General features: G+C 48.8%; 1 protein-coding gene across 1 annotated transcript in view; it reads right to left on the reverse strand.

The window, feature by feature from the left end:
* The window catches only part of LOC130584846 (cGMP-dependent protein kinase 1-like), a gene marked incomplete at its 3' end in the record, with an annotated part of 161325 nt that overhangs the window by 52418 nt on the left and 93175 nt on the right, over window positions 1-15732 (reverse strand). Inside the window, exon 4 of the mRNA XM_057385078.1 lies at window positions 5135-5198. Within this exon, the coding sequence (XP_057241061.1) occupies window positions 5135-5198 (64 nt within the window). The remainder of the gene's footprint in view (window positions 1-5134; window positions 5199-15732) is intronic.

Consider the following 15732-nt stretch of genomic DNA (forward strand, 5'->3'; position numbering starts at 1 on the left):
TGGAGGGACAGGACACAGGGAATGGGGTCACACTGCCAGAGGGCAGGGATGGATGGGATCTGGGATAAACGGAAGAAATGACAGCACTGAAGTTTTTCTTTATTGGTAGCCCCTGCTAACAGTAAGTTTTGCAAAATTGTRTGGAAGAAAAACCCCAATCCTGCCCCATTTGTCCCACTGCAGGAGAACAGAGGATGGGCAATAAACACACCCAGGGATGGCCACATGTCTGCAGGAAYCAGGGAATACTGAACTCCTTTCCTATGGTGACACAAGCAGGAGCTTATTCTTATTCCCTTCAAGGGGTCAGTGCCCACAATAAAAWAAAACAAACAAAAGGGAAACAGCTCCAAAGACCACCTTTTATCCCAATCCAGGTGCAAGAGCAGCTTGTGCCACCGAGTCCCTCACTGTATTCCTGCACTCTGCTTTTCCCAGCTGCATTTGATTTCCTAATGCTTTTTTTCCATGAAAAGCTTTTTTCTCCTGGTGCACCTGCAAACCCAAAGCTGCTGTGTTTCCATGAGCATCATTTGAAAAATTAATGGAAGTACAACTCCRGTCAAAATTTAGTCTAGTCAAAATTCAGTCCCACTGTGATGGAGCAAGTAGTGACTGAAGCTGTTCTAATGCCCCCACAGACAGCATCCCCCTACTCTGTCCCACAATTCCTTTAGTAAATGCACCCCAGAGTGCTTCCTTGGGGGTGGGGGGAGATAAAAAAAAAACATTAAARTATTTTTTCTCCACCAAAATCTTTTACTCTTCCCTGTTCATTTTACATTCTCTCTCAAATCTGATTTATGGCTCTGTATCAGATCAATATCACCTTTGGTGCTGGCAGAACCTGCAGGGTGGATCAGGCATCTGATTCTCTTTATCCAAGAGCAATCCTCACCCCTAAATAAGCCAAAAAAATTACTAATCCTATGGAAAGCTAATTAATTTTGCACATTTCCCCTGTTCTATTCACTGTTGCCACATGATTCCACATAAAAGCAGGCCAGTGTTCTGTTAATTAAACAGAGGCATCCCAAGCACTTGTGATCCATATTAATTGGACAGTGTGGAGCAGGAGGGATGCTTGGCATCTCTGCAGGAAGGCYCAGGACAGCTTTGAAAGCTGAATCAAGCCAAGAAATTTCCTCTAAGATCCCCCTCTCCAGCAGGAGCCACAACAGAAGAAGCTCCATGAGCAACAGGGAAGATTTTTTTTTTTTTTTTTTACCATTTGTGTCTTATGAAATTCATTCTTTAATTGGGAGTTTTAAAAAAAGGGAAGAAAAAAGAAACAAAGACTGGCAAGCAGCACTCAAGACACAAATGGAGCTGCTGAAGTGGGTGCAGCCAGGAGCTGTGATCCCAGATTTCAGAGCTGCAGGAGCCCCATTCCCATCCCTGGCACCCTCTGCCTGTGGGGTTGAACACATTTCTGCCTCTGCTGCTGGTCCAGGCATTCACTGGGAGCCATGGCCAGACTGCCTAGGGCTGGCACTCAGACCTCAKCAGTGCATTCAATTCCATACAAATTCGGAATATTCATGCTTCCAGTGAAATAATTCCCAAAATGCACATGGGGAGATGTGGGAATGGCATTCACAGCACTCCCAGGCTCTAACTGCTTTCCAGGTAATCCAGGACTAGTTACTGAAATGGTTTCCAGCAGGATTTAGGGCAATTAACCATATTTCTGTTCTATTTAARTATCTATTTATATTGCAAATATAATAAATACAATATATTTCAATGTGTTATAAAGAATTATCAGAGAATCATGGAATGGTTGGGGTTGAAAAGGAYTTTAAAGTCCATCCCTGTGCCATGAGCAAGGACACCTTCCACCATGCCAGGGTGCTCCAAGCCTTGGCCAACCTAGCCTGGAACACTTGAAATTCCTATAAATCCAACGATAATATATTAATATATAAATAATATATAAAATTATAAATACATATAACATATAAACATAAAAACAATATAAAAATGTATTTATATATAAATACATACACATAAATGGCGGTGCTGTCTTGAGTTCTGAACACAACACATTAAACACAACAAATGCAGCTGACAAAGTTGAGACCTGACACAATCAGCCCAAAAAGCTGATCTGCAGTGGTTTGGGAAGCAAATCCAAGTGCCTTTGTTGCTTGCTCTCACTCCAGCTGCTCCAATTCCCACCCACAATGTCTTYGGTGGATTACCAGGCTAAATTCCAGACAGCGAAGGAACAGCGAGAGCACAGGATTAGGAAATGCAGGAGATGAAAATGTCAGYGAGACCTGAATTCAACCTTCTGCCGTGCATCTGTAACTACAGAACTTCTAAATCTCTGATGATTCTGTCTGGGGCACCAACAGCAACAGGACCTGGAGCTGCTGGAGAGCCCAGAGGAGCCATGGGGATGCTCCAGAGCTGGAGCCCCTCTGCTCTGGAGCCAGGCTGGGAGAGCTGGGGGTGCTCACCTGGAGAGGAGAAGGATCCAGGGAGAGCTCAGATCCCCTTGCAGGACCTAAAGGGGCTCCAGGAGAGCTGGAGAGGGACTGGGGACAAGGGATGGAGGGACAGGACACAGGGAATGGGGTCACACTGCCAGAGGGCAGGGCCAGATGGGATATTGGGAATTGGGAATTGTTCCCTGGGAGGGTGGGCAGGCCCTGGCACAGGGTGCCCAGAGAAGCTGTGGCTGCCCCTGGATCCCTGGCAGTGCCCAAGGCCAGGCTGGACATTGGGGCTGGGAGCAGCCTGGGACAGTGGGAGGTGTCCCTGMCATGGCAGGRGTGGGATGGRATGATCYCTAATGTCCCCTCTAAACCCAAACCAGTCTGGGATTGGTTCCTGCAACTGCCCCAGGCCCTCTGAATTCCTGCTTCCTTCCCCTTCCCTGAAAATCCTACGCAATTCAGTGGAGCTGGGACAGATGTTTGGGCAGGTAACAGCTCCATCCCTGACACCCAGGCTAATGGATCCTTCCTTGAAACAGGATTAGGAGTTTGGAGCTGGGGAGCAAAATTTAGAAGAAACAGCTGTWGGCACAATGAAGAATTTCAGGTCAAATGGAAAGGTTTGCAAGATACTGAACACCTGAAAGCAGCTTCAGAAGAGAAGAGGTCAAGCAACCTTAATGACACCTATTGATACCTGAACCCCTAATCTGGGATGGAAATCCTACAAGGATAAAAGTTCTACATTTGAATGGCGCAGGAAATAACCCTAAAGAGGAAAAACACTGTCAGGATGTGAAACAACTTAAGGACAGTGAAGAAATCCTAATTTTGTGCCACAAAAAAACAAAAAAAACAACAAAAAAACCCCCCAAAAACCAGAAAAGAAGGAGAGAAAAAGAGGGAGAAGGGGAGATGCCAGCCCAGATCTCTGCATGCCGCCCATGCCCACCAAAAGCTCATCCCAYTCCTCTGCCATGCCAGGAACAGACTCCCCATCCTATTCCCTTCAGGATTTAATTCCATTTAGCARATGGAATTATCCAGAAACTCTGAATTTATTTGCAATGTTGGTGCCACCCAGATAAACCCTGGGTGAGCCACCAGACACATTTTTCCATGCAATATTAACAACTCCATGCCCCAGAGGGGTTTTTCCAACACTTCAGAGGTGAAACTTATGGAAAGGGGGCTGTAGCCAGGTGGGAGTTCATATCTAAATACACAGACCAGAGAGTGATTTTTTTTGTTTTTAATTTCTGTAAAACACAGCCCATTCAATCCAAGACAAACCCAGAGGAAATAAGGCGGGTTCCAATCAGGAAACTGGGAGCATCCACCCTAAAAATCCAGATTTATTCCCCACAAATGCTGCTTTTGTGCCTCATTTCTTCTCTGCTATTTATTAAGTCTTTTCTTCCCCCTTCCATGAAACTTTAAGCATCCCTGGAAAAGTTTTAGGGCCTTTATTCTCCTCCTCAACTCTTGATAAGGAGCTTAATGCTGGTGATGTGATCCAAGCAAATTCTGTTTGGGAGTGGGGTTTTGAGATAGGCAAATGGAATTCACTGCAGAGGGAGTTCATTTCCCTTTTTATCCCCCTAAATCAGAGCATTCCCTGGCAGTAAAGGGAATAAAGCTTATCTGTGAATATGCAGTTATTCAGGGTGACAAACAGCTGATTTGTTGGAGCCACAGGATTTATCTGGGCACTAAATAAAAAGGCAGAGAAGGAACAATGCCCMAGCAAAGCTTGGAAAAAAGGAATTCAAATCAATGCAGTGTCAGCAGCRTCTTCCCTCCAAATCCACAGGAACGTCTTCCCTGATAGAGAGGTGAGGATGAGGAGAACTAAGCAAGAATGAAAATATTACTGCCACATACATTTCCTGCACTTAAATCACCTTTTGGAAGGGTTTATTAACAGCTTTCTGGGATATTGAACCACTTGGAATTCCTCAGGCGCAGAAGGGAGCATTGTGGGAGTGAAATATGGGGGGAACTGTGATGCAAACCAAGTATTTTCCATCCACTTATGGGGCAAGGTGGGGGCATTGGTTTTTTTTGGGTAGGGTGCAGGTTGGAGGCTTTTGTTTTGTGTTTTTTTTAGGGGGGTTTTGTGGTGTTTCGGGTTTTGGGGGGAGGTGGTTGTGGTTCTGGGGGGGCTTTCCCAGCAGTTTGGGGTTTTTTTTTGGTTTTTTTTTTTTGTTTGGTGTTTTGTGGGTGATTTTAAATAAACACTGATTAAAATCCTGACCCTAACAAGAACCCGGTTAAAGCCAGGTAGGCAAAGCCCAACTCCATCCCAGCATCTCAACACTGCTGGAACTCTTCCCAGAGCACCTTTTCCACGACACCTTTGAAGCACCCTCCAGCCTGGGATTCCCATCAAATCTGAAATGAGACCATGTTCTCACAATCCCCTCATCCCCATCACTGATCCAGGGGCTGGAGAAGGTCATTCCCTTCTGGACAGTACAGGAAATCATGGTTTTGCTCCCCAGTTGGATACAAAAATCCAATTAAAATATATACAAACCCTGTTCAAAACTGGATTAATTTTCCCCACAGCTCCTCATGGCCTTGCTGTGCTGCCACAACTGGGAGCTGCTCCTTGGGGAAAAGGAGAGGCCTGATATTGCCAGCAGAAGGTTCTGAATTCATAAAATCCCAATTTTCAAGGCACTTACCTCTTCCAGGACATCTGCAAGCTTACTAAGGATCTCCTCGGGAAGGCTCTGGAATGTGGGAACRCTGCAATACAAAAGAAACCTCCATTAGCAGATCCCTTTATCATGGACACAAATCTAGCTGCTTTTCCCCCCTCTGTCTTCCTGAGAGATTTTTCCTTCATGCCCTGGGGCTGAACAGGAGAAAAAAAAAAAAAAAAAAAAAAAAAAAAAAAAGATACAATGGAAATCTGCTCCTTTTCTGGCAGCCAGAATGGATTTGGTGATGTGGGAGAATACTGGAATAAAGCCCTGGAGAGCCACCCCTGAAGCTGGTGATCCGCAAAGGATCCGTTCAGGATGCACCTGAACTCCTCTGTGCCACAAACCTGCTCARTCACATTCCTTCCTGGTCTGCTCTGGCCCCCCAGAAATAAAATCCAACACCAAAAAGGGCAAGGAAAGTCARCCCCAAGCAGTCCCAGATCAAAGAATGGAACCACAGCTGGATGGAGCAAGGGCAGAACATGGAGCTGGGCAGCCCTGAGCCACCACGCAGCCCCGCAGGGAATTACTGAAAACCTGGCAACTTTACAGCCAAATCTGTGGCTTGTCTTTGGCCAAAAAGGCGAGATCATCCCTTGCTTGGCAGCATTTCCCTCAGCAAAGGCCGCCTGGGCCAGGCTGGGATGAGAGGGCCATAGAGAGCCCACAGGACGGAGACCTGATTCAGTCTGGGATGGGAGAAAGGACACGGATTTGGGTCCCCAAACCTCCAGGGAGAACCCTGGCCTTAAAATTGTATTTCCACAGCCTCAGAGCCCAGCCAGGGGCATTGTGGAATTGTCCTCCTTGGAGAGACCCAGGAGCCATCAGGACATGGCCCAGGGCAGCCTGACCTGGGGGCTGCACCAGGGGACCTCCAGATGTCCCTCSCATTCTCAAACAGGCTGTGATGTGCAATACTCTGGATGCTCATCCTCTGCTTTCCTTAAAAACCTGACACCCATCAATATTCCAGGCGGTGCCAAAGGAAACACGCGGACACAACATAAATGTCACCCAAAATATGTCATTGCCCTGGAAGTGACCCAAGGCCAGGCTGCACGGGCTTGGAGTGCTCTGGGATGGTGGAAGTGTCCCTGCCCAGGGCAGAGGGTGGGATAGGATGGGATGGGATTTAAGGAGCAAAGGAGGCTCCAGGGGGACCTTGTGGCTCTGCACAACTCCCTGACAGGAGGGGACAGCCGGGGGGGTCGGGCTCTGCTCCAGGGAACAGGGACAGGACAAGGGGAAACGGCCTCAGGCTGGGCCAGGGGAGGCTCAGGGTGGACATCAGCAGGAATTTCTGCATGGAAAGGGTGCTCAGGCCTTGGCAGGAGCTGTGCAGGGAGAGGCAGCATTCTTGGAGGGATTCAACAGCCATGGAACCTGGGGACATGGGGGAGTGCTGCCCTTGGCAGTGCTGAGGGAAGAGCTCGACTCCATCCTCCAAGCTAAATTATTCTCTGACCATTTACCCTTTTCTCAATCAAAACCAAGTAGCTCCAGCTGAATCTRTTTAATGATAACAAGACAAAGCTGGCCAGATAAATGGAGAAAAATATCACCTTTTATGCTCTCAACAACAGCTTTTTCTCTTTAGGAGGAGCACTTTTATTACTAGGAGCATGTGGGGCCTCATTTTAATGGGAGCAAACCATGAGCTGGAAAGCACTTCTGTGATGGCCGGGCCTAAGCATCAAATGAAAGCTCATTATAGCAATTYCAGCATTCCCAAATGAGGAATAAACTTAGGAGAGAAGATAGCAACCCCAGATAAGTGGACAGATTTTAGTGTGGTTGCACCATCACACTGCCAAACTGGGGGAAAATCCATCAGAGGATATTTTGAATGGATAATTACACCTGGGCAATCGTAAGGGAGGGTAGTGAAACACATCTATAACAGATCAAATCCATAAAAAGACAGGGAAATAGACCCTGAGTTCTTAAATTCCAATTTTTACCAGGAGAACGGCCTGAAACATTTAACTCTGCAATGTAACAAGAAAAGCAGTTTCTTGACAGAACAAACTCCAACTGCAGCACACCATGGAATTACACCATTAATATCCCACATTTAGGGGGGGTTTATGGCAGGCCAGAATCCCCCTGAGCAGCCAGAAGTGGCATATCAGTCAAATATTAGAGTGTCTTTGATAAGAAAAGAGCAATGTTTTATTGACCTTGATTCTCCAGGCCAATAAAAACCCACCTCTGCTCTCCACAGGATGGYGTTAAATGGAGTCATAAACCAGAGTCTTGATTCCAAGAGCTGCCTGGATTATGGATGGAGTTGTGTACAAGAATGAGTGTTTTCCCAGATTGTTTCCAGGTGGATATTTGCCCTGAAAGGCAAATGGAGCCTCAGCTCTCCAGGGAGAGCTTAGAGCAAAACAGCCGAGCTRCAAATTGCTGAAAGTGGGAAAACACAGGGGAGGGAGGCAAACRGGAGCACAAAACTCCCAGGGAATCTTTGATCACCACAGCGAGAGGCAGGAAAGTTGTGTTTCCTTTTCTACAACTGCATGAAAAAGCCTGAAACTCCAGAAGAGCAAACACGCAGCCCTTGAGCTGGGAGGTATTTAGGGCAGAAGAAATCACAGCAAATGCAGCTCCAGCTCTTCAAGGAATGATTGTTCTCCCCAACAAAGCACAATCAAACAAACCCTGACTTTCTCCAGCAAGTTCTTCTCTCACTGCTCCTTAAATCCCGTCAATAATACAGGTTTTAAAACAGCCCTGTCATCTCCAGACAGTAACAATGCTACAGCCAGAAAAACAGATATTCTGGTATCCAATACTGAAAGTTCTCAATAAAGTTTAAACCTCATGACTTTCCTCCCTGTGTGCAGCACAAAAGAGCCACTTCATTCCTTCCTCTTTTTCCACAACCATCTCCCCCTCTGACCAGGAAAAGCTTAATGATCTTGGAAGATTTTTCTTCCAAGTTTAATGATTCTGATTTTATCGTAGCATAAGCAGAAGCTGCTTCTCCCAACACATTGGGGCTCCTTCTTCTCTGCTTACTCAGACCTTCAGCAGCTGCTTCTTATTCCATTCAATGAGGAGCAAATGCTCCACCTGCCCTGAATCCACTCCCTGGGATGAGGTTATGGAATCCAGCTGGATGTGGAATGGAGAGAGTCACAACTGACCTTCTGCTCACCTGCAGCCCCTCTTTGCTCCTCCAAGTTCATTAAGGTGATATGGGTGTTGGAAAGTATGGATAGCAAATTATTTCTGCCTATTTSATAAGATCCCCTGGCAACAGTACAGCCTGGGATYCAGAGGAAGATCCAGATCCCACASAKGCAGCACATGAGGAGGCAAAGCAGWYCCCTSACTCCAGGGAATTGAGTTTTAACAGAAAATCCAATAAACTGGATGTTTAAAATCCACCCACAAACAGGATTTTATCGGAGAGTGTGACTGCCATCACAGGGGACAGGATGAGGAGCATCCCTGACTTTCTCCAGTCCCCCTGCCCCAACTCCTTGGACTGTGGGCAGGGACAGGAGGGAAGGTGACATTTTCCTGGCTGCACTGCCCACTGCTCAGCCACRGAACATTGTGCAGGGATGGCAGTGGCTGGCCCCGGAGCATTTCCCGTGTGGAACTGCTCCCTGTCTGGAGCGATTCTGGCTGGCTCTGTATCTGACACATTTTCCCAGAGAGCTCAACGTGCCCAGCACCAGCTGCCAAACTCAGGGACAGCAGCTGTGCTGAGCCAGCCAGGGACTGATGGAAAAGCAGGGATATGCCCATCCCCCAGGAGGTGGGAAAAGTTGTGGCTCCATCCCTGGGGATTTGCAGTCATCGAGGACATTGATCCTGTGACACACACGAGAGCCCAGCAGCACTCGTGGCTCTGCTCTGCCTCAAGACGGAAAAGCCACTGTTCACTCTCTAAATTCCTTTCAAGATGCATTCCCAAACTCTGGAAGGCTGTTCAGTGAGGGTGCTCACCCAGGGCAGTGACAGATGTTTCTCCAGCAACAAAACCTCTCTGGAACAAAACTTGTCTCTTTTATTGCTGCCTGGCACTGTGACAATTGTTGTCACTGCTCTGTGTCTTGGRCCAGCTGGGTAAGCAGAGCTTCAAACTCCAAAAACTCTAGGAAAAGGAAATTCAGGCTGGCTGACTTCCCTGAAACTTTTTTTGGCAGCACCCAACTGGAATGAAGGCTGGAAAATACAAATGTCCTTCCTTAGCACACTTGGGATGCTCCTTCAGCCCTGTCTCAGCTCTGAAAGAACTGAGGCACAAGCTGATCCTGGATTTGGGAGATCACCAAAAAATGGTGGTTTGGACAACTCAAGCTGTACAGTCAGCCTCCTGCTGGGCTCCCAGCTGTGTCAGGGCGGGAATGCTGGCTCCATCAGGATCATGGCCATGATATAATTTCATGGAATCAGAGTGGCTGGGGTTGGAAGGGACCTTAAACCCCATCCCATCCCACCCCTGCCACGGCAGGGACACCTCCCACTGTCCCAGGCTGCTCCCAGCCCCAATGTCCAGCCTGGCCTTGGGCACTGCCAGGGATCCAGGGGCAGCCACAGCTTCTCTGGGCACCCTGTGCCAGGGCCTGCCCACCCTCCCAGGGAACAATTCATTTTGTGTTGCAAACTGTTGCATCAAAAGATAATTCCTCTTTTCTGTCAGATTAATAAATTATAYTTGGAGGATCAGCTGCTGGTTATTTTTGTCTACCCACAAGAGAAGTGGCAGAAATTWAGCTCAGGAAAGGTGGATTTAGTTCTCCAAAACTCTCCATTCTTCCCCAGTCACACAGGTTAACGTCTGAGTCAAGGCTGATTTTCCTGTAAGAATTTCCCACATGCTTTGCTCGGATTCATGGAATCATTGAGGCTGGAAAAGCCCTCCCAGCCCATGGAGTCCAAGCTGTGCCCATCCCCACCTTGTCCCCAGCCCAGAGCTCTGAGTGCCACCTCCAGCCCTTCCTTGGACACCTCCAGGGATGGGCACTCCAAAGCTCCCTGGGCAGCCCCTGCCAAGGCCTGAGCACCCTTTCCATGCAGAAATTCCTGCTGATGTCCACCCTGAACCTCCCCCAGCTCTGCTCCCTTCCCTGGACACGCTCCAGCCCCTCCAGGGCTCTCTGGCTGGGAGGGCCCAGAACTGGACATGGCTTGAAGAACATTAGAGAAGCAGGAGGAAGGGACAGGAAGGGTGACAGCCACTCACATTCACATTGATGTCACTTTGGGGTGGCCTGGGAAGCATCTCATGAAGCAGAAGTGTCAGCAAGAGAGAACAGATTTGCTCTGCCGGTACTGCAGATGATTTGTGTGCTATGCTAAAGCCACATAGGCAGGAGAACAATCCCCAATTTCTCCTTTTGGAGCAGGTGAAAACGGAATATCCACAGTTTGAACACTTGGCCAATCATTACCCAGCCCTTCTCAGGGAAATGAAGTCCTGGAAAGGGGTTGGAGGACATTGGTTTTCAGAGATCAGGTGATACCCTAAGCCCTGCTACACACTGGAAAATGGGAGAGAAGCAGAACTGATCTCATCCCTGATGAGCAAATACCGAAGTAAAGCAAGGGCCAAGAATTRCATTTTTCCCTCTTGTGGTGAAAGAGCACCAACACTGCCAAGGGATCTGCTGGCATCACCAGGCGAAACCTCTCTGTCTCCCTGTGGGCAATGTGAAATGATCTCCAAAGGATCAAAATCACTGAGGTTAGAAGGAACTCCACCAGCAGAGCCCAACACTGCCCCATCAGCGACCCTGATCCCTGCACACCCCAACTGTGTAGTTTGGAACACTTGTAGGGAGCCTCTGTCAGCCCAGCTCTGTTTGTGTTCCACAGGCAGAGCAGGAGCTCTGGAGGAGTGTTTTGCCTGGCTCCTGTCAATCCCTGCCTCTCCCTGACAGGGGCTCATTATCACACAGAGCCCTCCCACCATCTCCTCTGGCAGGCTCTGCCGAGATGGGACCGCTTTGAAAAAGAAGTTTCAATTGTTGCTGTCAGGATGAGAAGAAGGGAGGGAGGGTAATTAGCAGGTATGAGAACCCCCTCCTCCCATTCCACATGAATTCTCTCAGGAGGATTCATCCTGAAAAGGACAATTGCTCCCCGAGAGGTACAAAGGCTCGGCATCAGCAGCTGCTGTGGAAACAGCACTGAAGTTTGGGCAGGCTGGGTTTTGGCTGCTCCTCTCGAGGCCCATGGTTCAGAAACCTCACAGAGGGAACCTGCTCCCGCTGCAATCCTTGGGGTAAGTCATGGAGGGTTTGGGATACAGCAGGTGGCATTTCTTCATACAGAAAATCAAATTCTGCAATCCCATAGCTGAGCTGTTCTACCTTCCAACTCACCCTTCTTTTCCAGCACTGCTRTATCCYAGAATYCCAGGATCCCTGAGGCTGGAAAAGCCCTCCCAGCCCATGGAGTCCAAGCTGTGCCCATCCCCACCTTGTCCCCAGCCCAGAGCTCTGAGTGCCACCTCCAGCCCTTCCTTGGACACCTCCAGGGATGGGCACTCCAAAGCTCCCTGGGCAGCCCCTGCCAAGGCCTGAGCACCCTTTCCATGCAGAAATTCCTGCTGATGTCCACCCTGAGCCTCCCCTGGCCCAGCCTGAGGCCGTTTCCCCTTGTCCTGTCCCTGTTCCCTGGAGCAGAGCCCGACCCCCCCACTGTCCCCTCCTGTCAGGGAGTTGTGCAGAGCCACAAGGTCCCCCCGGAGCCTCCTTTGCTCCAGGCTCAGCCCCTTTCCCAGCTCCCTCAGCCGCTCCTGGGGCTCCAGACCCTTCCCACCTCCGTTCCCTGCCCTGGACACGCTCCAGCCCCTCCAGGGCTCTCTGGCCAGGAGGGTCCAGAACTGGACACAGCTCTCAAGGTGACCCTGAGCAGTGCCAGCACAGGGGGACAATCACTGCCCTGGGCCTGTGACCACCCTGTGTTTGGTACAAATACATCAGTGATTAAAGATAAAAGCTGTCATGCAAAGCCTCACAGCCCTGAACACTGATTTTTAYGATCCTGCATTCGCAAAACAGCTGAAATTAAATTGTCCTTGCCTTGCACTGTAATTACCTCTTCAAAACAGTTTGTTGTCAAGGAGCTTCTCTCCTGCATTTTTCCCCCTTTGTCTGGAGGGTTTCATGGGAAATGAGCCCTCACCCTTCAGCCTCTGTGGACAGACCCAGAGTGGGTGAAYCAAAGCAAAGTTCTGCTTCTTGACTGAACCACAGAATCCCRACTGCYTTGGGTTGGAAAAGACCCCACAGCYCATCCCATTYTGCCMCCTSCCATSGTCAGGGACACCTTCCACTATCCCAGGTTGCTCCAAACCCCATCCAGCCTGGCCTTGCAGACAGACAGTACAACTGCAACCCACAAGGTCGAAAACAAAAGTTTCTTGGGGCTTGATCTCATGGTGTGTCTCAAAGGAGATCCTTAACACTGATCAATGCTTCAAAAACACAGTGAGTGTCAATAAGGGACAAGYGGCATTTGCATGCAGGAGCTGTTGYGTYCCYTTCCTCCAAACTGGGTATTTACAACATCTCCAAGACCAATTGAAGGCTGGAGTCTCGTGTCTAAGAGATCTCTGCTGCACTTGACAGCAAATTGCCATAATCATCTCTTTTTCACGGAGCCACTGACACCCTTTCCAAGGAACAGAACCCTGCATCCTCCTGTAACCGCCCCCATTAAATGCACGTATCACAGAGTCACCATCATTGTCTGCCTCCAGAATTACATGTATACAAAAGAAAGATAAGCTGTAAATGTTTGTAAGATCCTCTGAATCACCGGCGTTTCACGTTCTCCCAGGCAACTTCTCCAAAGGGAAGGAACTTGAAAGGTTCAGGGCGCTCCTGCAGCGGGGCCGGCGGGGGCTGCGGGGCTGAGGAAGGGCCGGGAGCAGCTCCGTGCCCGGCAAAGGCTGAGGGAGCCGGGGCTGCTCAGCCTCCAGAGGAGCCCCAGCCCAGAGGGGCCTCGGCCCTGGCTGTCCCTGGGTGCAGGGAGGGCTCCCAGCAGGGCCGGGCTCTGCTCCGGGGGGACCCAGCCATGGCACCCGAGGGACGGGCAGGGACCGAGCCCAGGGAGCTCCCCCTGCACAGGAGGCACAACTTGTGCCCTGGGCAGTGCCCAGCCCTGCACAGATTGTCCAGAGAGGGSCTGCAGTCTCCTCCCTGGGGATGTTCCAGAGCTGTGTGGGCACAGTCCTGTGCCCTGAGCTCTGGGATGGCCCTGCTGGAGCTGGGAGGTGGCACCAGGTGCCCCCTGTGCTCCCTCAACCTGAGCCATCCCGGGATGCTGTTAATATTGAAAATTAAAAAAAAAAAAAAAAAAATCGCTCCCCAACATAGGTGTTGAGTGAATCTCCCCATTTCACAAAGCTAACACTAAAACACCTCATTATCTACCTTTTTGTTGTTAATTACAATAAGAAGGATTAACAAACATAGATGTCCTGCCTGATACATTCCTAAGATGGGAGTTAGCAGGGGTGACCCCATGGTTGGCAGTGTCACCAAATCCCAAACACAGCAAAAAGCAGCAGAATTGGGTTTGGGAGCCATCTGGAGCTCCTTGCTCAGGCACATACGTCTGAGAGGATTTATGGAGGGACAGCTCCAAAGAAAACCACTTCTGAGTGATCCACACTGAGAAAAAACTTAGTTACCCCCAGAGAAACAAGCCACAAAAATGGCACCAAAGTCCAAGGAATTTTGTTCCTCTCATGGTGAAAACTCAGCACAACCACATTGGGATGAAATCCTGAAGTTGGCCCCACGGAAATCCACCTCAGGGGTGTTTGAGGCCTTCCCACAAACAGGAATGCAGTGCCAATCCCAGGGATCACCATCAAGACCCCCAGAAGATCCCAACCAGCCCAGTTCTGTGAGCCCAACCCATGAATTGGCAACCCCCTTTCCTCAGGATTTATAACCYGCACAGAACCCAAATACCTTTCAARTGTCACTAAAGCCACWGYRGGGACACCCCTCTTTCTCCAGGATAAGCCTGAGTCCCCTCAGTGAATGGATGATTAAAGCCCAGAGTTTACAACGTTGTTGATTCTCCCTTCACATCCCAAATTTCCCATGCACAGTAAAGCTTTCGCAGCTGGAAATGAATTATGAGTTGAGGATCTTCAAGGGGCCTGGACTGTATTGGAGAAATAATCAAATAAAGCCTGACAGATTCCACACACRGCTCAAAAATCCAATTGTTTAAGAAAATGTAATCTTGGGAATATTCTAGACAGGCGAGCAGCATAATGGTCAATAAAAAACTCAAAATAAACACAAAAAAACCCCCTGTGCTGGGAAGCCAATTGCARTAATTCCATACAATTCTGTCCTGCTGCTGTCAAACCCTTGCAGCTTCYTCTCCCAGGCTGGTGATCCCAAATCCAACCCTCAGCTCTTGATCCTACACCCTGACTCATCCCAGTCCTGACTTCCTCTCCCAGCACAGCCTGTCTGGGGCTGGTGACCCCAAATCCAATCCTGATTCTTGATCCTACTGGCTCATCTTGGAGCATAACACCAGGCTTGCAATTGGAGCATCTTGGGTTCAGATGATCCACGAGGGGAAAGTGCAACACATTCCAGGTCCAAAGCAGTTTGGAAAAGGGGAGGAACGTTCTGGTCGGTGGTCACCAGTGAGACCAACTGGCCATGGATCAGCTGATCCATGGAACAGCCCCTCTCCAGCCAYTGGAAGGGAAACTCCTGGGGAATTTTCTTTGGTTCCAACATGCATTGGTCCGTCCCTGCTGGAATCCCAACAGATGTTTCATTCTGCTCTATTCAACACATCCCTATTTTCCATTCTTTTCTCTCTGTGACATGAAAGCTTCACCAAATTCCACCAATTAGTTTAATTAATAACTGTTCAACAGATGGCAAAAGGTCAGCACTTGGCATTCCTCTGTATCCCAGGAAAGGAATTTCGCTGGCACCCTGCTCCGTGATTCCCTTGGCCCATGGTTGAACCTCCAATCCTTTTCCACTTGTCCTGTCCCAAAAGTGATGAAGCCAATACTGAAACTGGAGTGCTTGGGAATATCTGTGGGCTCCCTGGTTGATATTTGGACAGAGAAATAATAAAAGGCAGGACAGAATTCCAGAATCCCTGTGGCAGACATGAAGACACCAGAAGGGAAAGCTGACCCCAAATCAGCCCATGAATAGGTCAGGGAAGATGAAAGGACAGGGAAGATGGATCCAAAAGGAATGAACCCAGTTTTGGGGCTGAATTTTTGCCCTGAGCCGTGTAATCCAGGATATCCTGCCCCCTTTTCCCAGAGCAGAATCCAGGAGTCTGGCAATTCCCAGAGCCCGTCCTCATCCAACTGTGGCTCCACCACCCCACCAAAAATGATTTTAAAATATAATTTATGCCAGACAGTTTTATTTTACTTGACTTTTTCATAGACAGAAGCTCATCATGCTGCGATTAGGGCTGGCTGGCAGATTTTATTTTCTGTACATTGATTTATGSAGGACCACATTTCACCTTGATTAAAGCCACCATTCAATGTGTTTAGGAGGAAACACTTCAGATTAAAATCTGACTCATTGACA

This window comes from Malurus melanocephalus, unplaced genomic scaffold (genome assembly GCF_030028575.1).
Source record: "Malurus melanocephalus ecotype Western Australia unplaced genomic scaffold, MMel_1.1 scaffold_778, whole genome shotgun sequence".
Taxonomy (NCBI): Eukaryota; Metazoa; Chordata; class Aves; order Passeriformes; family Maluridae; genus Malurus; species Malurus melanocephalus.